The 4,215-nt window shown below is 42.7% G+C and overlaps 1 protein-coding gene across 1 annotated transcript; it reads right to left on the reverse strand.

Moving 5' to 3' along the window:
* Window positions 1-32: 32 nt before the first annotated feature.
* On the reverse strand, window positions 33-791 carry C922_01559 (hypothetical protein; the record flags this gene model as incomplete). The annotated part of the gene is made up of 1 exon (XM_008817162.1): window positions 33-791. The coding sequence occupies one exon, from the start codon at window positions 789-791 to the stop codon at window positions 33-35; it is 759 nt and encodes a 252-aa protein (XP_008815384.1).
* Window positions 792-4,215: the final 3,424 nt, after the last annotated feature.

Here is a 4,215-nt window from a genome sequence, read left to right on the forward strand (position 1 = left end):
CAATCTCTCTATGTTTTTATCTCTCCATCTGTCTATCCATTTATCCGTCCCTCTGGCCCCTTTACCTGCGTGGACGAAATGACAATGTGCGCGCGCGCCTTCGAGTTGGTGAGCTCCCTCTCCAGCCACGTCCACTGCTCATTGCCCAAAATGTCATTGTTGCTGTTGCAGTGTAGACCGAACAGAGCCGCGTGAAAGCGAACAACGAACGAGAGGAATATATGCATCAAAGTGTCATGGTATGAGTCAGGCGCATAGAAGGGGTACGGGTCTTTGTTATATCTGGTGTCTAAAATGATAATTTTCACTTGATTTTTTTCATTCTCCGGGTCTATATACAATTTCGAAATGTATGCTCCATTCCGTTTGTACCTCACGTCATTTTTGGGCACATTCAGATAGTTTAAGTACTGCGTTTTGCTTTCCTTCTTATGCTCATACAGTCGATCTCCATTATTTTTATTATAATCATGATCATCATATATGCCGTCAATTACAAACTTTTTTTTTAACCCTATGTAGAAGGGATCTTTCTTAATATAATCATACACTTCGTTAAGGCATTTCAACTCTTTACATTCTGAGTAAAAATAATCTCCAATCCAGAGCATAAGTTGTGGCTTCCTTTTCTCCACCGATTTTATTAGCGTCTCATTTTTCTTCCCCTTTTGGTAATTACAACTCAAAAAAACCAGGTTGGTCAATTTTTCGTTAATTATTTGATCCGCATGGCAACTCACATACTTGATACATGCGCAAAACAGGAAAAGTAAAATTACACAATTTTTCATTCTTCAAGCGGGAAATCGAACTGGCGAGTCCAAAGCGGATCGGCGGGAGGCAGTCGAGAGGTGATAGTTGCGCGGCTCTCGAAATGTGAGAAGCGCCACAAGTGGAAAAAAAAAAGAAAAAAAATATAAACCAAAAACACAAGCAAAAACACAGACACAAACAAGGTGAGGTTAAGTCAGGCAAAGTCACGCAGAACTATAACGGCTAAGAACGAAATCGCCATGGAAGTAACACATCAGAAATGAGGTAATCAAAGGGGGTGGGGCTACTCCTTGCACGGTTTTGAAGCGATATTATCCACACTCATTTGTCTTGTGATGGGCGCGAAATGCTACAGACTAGATACAATTGCAAGTGCGGATTCGCAAGCGTGCCAGAATACACATTCAAGGAAGGGGTACGCATGCAATGAAACGGAAATGCGGTGAAAGGGGTGTTCAACAATCATTTAAAGCAAGAGCCAAAGGACAATCGTCAAAAAAAAAAAAAAAAATCACCTCAGATGGCCTTTTCCTACGTGCATGCTTCTTAACGCGAAATGTACAAACAGGAGTAGTTTACATAGCAGGGACATGCACATTTGGTACTCTAGCTGCATATGCGTAATTCTAGGTATAAATGAAAATGCAATGAGTTTGGGAATTAGCGCTGTGTATATGGGGTTACGGCTTAGGTGAAGTGTGTGCTGTTCGTGAAACCTCCAAAAAAAAAAAAGAAAGAGCGCACGAAGGAAATAACGAAATGATGTAATAAGGAAAGCAACTTGGCGTTAAGCTCGTCAGTGGTGTGGAATTCAAAAGGGCACTTCCAGGTACGTGCCTAACTTCGGAATACATATACATGTACAAATGTAAGGCTCGTGTGACGCATTTATTCGCGCATCGTGTATGTTTCTTAAAATGAGTGGTCACAAAATGGAAGCGCGTAAAGGGACGCTAGGAAGGGGAACGCGCGCAAGTGTAAGCTGTGAAAGGGTGAAGAGTGAAGCCTGTAAGAGTAAACGTGTAAGCGCTTATCCCAATCTTCTAGATGCCAAAAATGAGAGGAAGGCAAAAGGCTACGGGGGTAGGTGAAGAAAAAAGGTTAGGAAAATGCCCAAAATTTGCCCAAAAATCGCCCAAGAATTGCCAAAAATTGACCAAAAGTCGCCCCAAAATTGCCAAAAATTGCTGCAAAAATTACCCCCAAAATTGCCTAAAAGTAGCTGAACATACTGCATAAAAATTTTGTACAGTGTTGAGCGTTACATTTGTCACAAAACTGCACACGAAAACAGAAATAAATAAATAAGAAAACTTAATTCAGCGAGCCCCTCGTAGGAGTGAGGTGTGACTAGACATTGGGGAAGGGACGAAAACATTGGAAGAGTTTCATCAGGTTTGCAAATTGGTGTGAGGACTTACCGCAATAAACGGGTGGTGAAAAAATAAAGCAGTGCGTGTAAAAAAGGTACTCTCAAGATGTTGCTTTGAAGGTTGCTTTATATGTTGCTGTGAAGATTTCACCGTTAAAATGATACAGGCAAAATGCTGCCGACAAAATCACCTGTGCAAGACATATGAAGGGCTAAGCGATCTTTAAAACTGATGAAGCCAAAGGTCGCGGCACCCTCCTTTAAACTCTGTGGCGGGGGGGGAGGCATCCCTTTCTTTCCTACCTTTGTTTGTTACCCGCAGGAGATATGTTTAACCGAGCCTCGTTCGCACGATGAAACATACACAATAAAAACTCTCGTCCCGGACCCCTGTCACTTTCGAAAAAAACAAAAGTGTGCAGCATTAATGATCCCTTTAAACGCGGCGCGAATTTGTATTGTTACATTGGTGCGGTTTTAATTCAATTTGTTGTCGCAAAGTCGAAGTGGTATATAAAATAAAAAACAAAAATTAAGCAGAGGGAAGAGGGCTGCTGTGTACATATTCTGTTCGTGCCTATGTTGGGTGACCTCTTGTGGAGTGGCTTCATAGGACCTCCACTTCGTAAGGGTCTCTCCTGTGCGAAGTCTTGCAAAAATGTTTCCTCTTCCAATTTCCACGTCGCTAACAGTTTATATGCATATCAATACATGTTTGTGTGTACTTAAGAGGCCCTTTTTTCCTTTGGTAAGCGAAGTGGAATGCTGTCCCATTTTGCCACCTCGGAAAGGAGCGTCTTGTCTTCCAGAAGGATTCCACGTCTGGACCCTTCACATATTTTAGGAGATCAACGCAGATAGTCGGCAAGCAAAGTTACGACTGTAGGGTGTATCTGGCTCAGCGTAAAAGGAACGTTTTTTTCCTTTTTCCTTTTTTCTTTTTTTTTTTTCTCTTTTTTTTCAACTTGCTGCGCCGTAAGTGTGCAGCCCGTAAAGGCCGTTCATTTAACTCTCTCAGTAAGAATCATACGTTCGTTCGACTTAGGGTGACGTTATCATTCCTCAGTGAGGTAAAGAGGCGTACACGACAGGTGTCAGGTCGTACGCACGAACACACCACTGTGCTATCACCAATAAAGGATCCACTCTGTCCGCTTTTCCCTATATGCATCGGCGCTAAAAGCACGTGGGCAAATTCCGTTTTTCCGGCATATACTCTTGCGTGACCCTTTTTAAAAAAAAACGCGCGCTTATTTATGACCACACGGAAGGTACCTTTCATATTTAACTGACTGCGTAGCGTCATACTTCCTCCTTCCATGTGCGCCCCATGCATTTATCACTTCCGAAATGGATTGCAATTAATTGCTGAAAAGGCACCCCCCCCTAAGCAGGTAGGCAAGTCGCATATTTTTTTATGAGCCAATTAGTTATTCGACATGCAGCCGTATGTGGCAGCTTAAAAAAAAAAAAAAAGAAAGAAAGTATCCCCAAAAAGGCGCGGCAAAAAAATGACCCAAAAGAGCGCCCCATAAAAGGACAGCAAAAATGTGGCAAAAAAATGCCCAAAAAAAACGCTCCCAACCAGTGCACGCGACATGTACCCGCGCAACCCTTCTTAATGCATTTATTCACAGGCCCATTTCTTTCCTTTTCTTTTCCTTTTTTAATTTTCCCCCTCGGCCCAACACCCGCATTTGTATGAATCCACCACGAGCGCCAACAAGTGTTTAAAAAATATACACCTTCTCCTTCTGTATGCACATCGGTATGCCTGTACAGCTTAAACACATGATTTAACCTATCCCGCGTTTTATGATTATCGTTACTTATGTGCAAAGTAGGGACGGTCAACCTGCAGGGCAAACTTTGGGCAGTATCACGCACGAATTTGCAGCCCCAGTTGACATCCCCACGTAACAAACTGGCACTATTATTTCTCCTTCGCCCCCTCCCCCTACCAATCTCCTTTGTGTCCAGCCTCTTCGCCCCAGAACAAAACCAATCATCACGTCTGTTTTGAAGTTCGAGGAAGGAAGAGAAACCGATCCAGGGAAGAAACAAAAAGA

This window comes from Plasmodium inui, assembly GCF_000524495.1.
Source record: "Plasmodium inui San Antonio 1 unplaced genomic scaffold supercont1.5, whole genome shotgun sequence".
NCBI lineage: Eukaryota > Apicomplexa > Aconoidasida > Haemosporida > Plasmodiidae > Plasmodium > Plasmodium inui.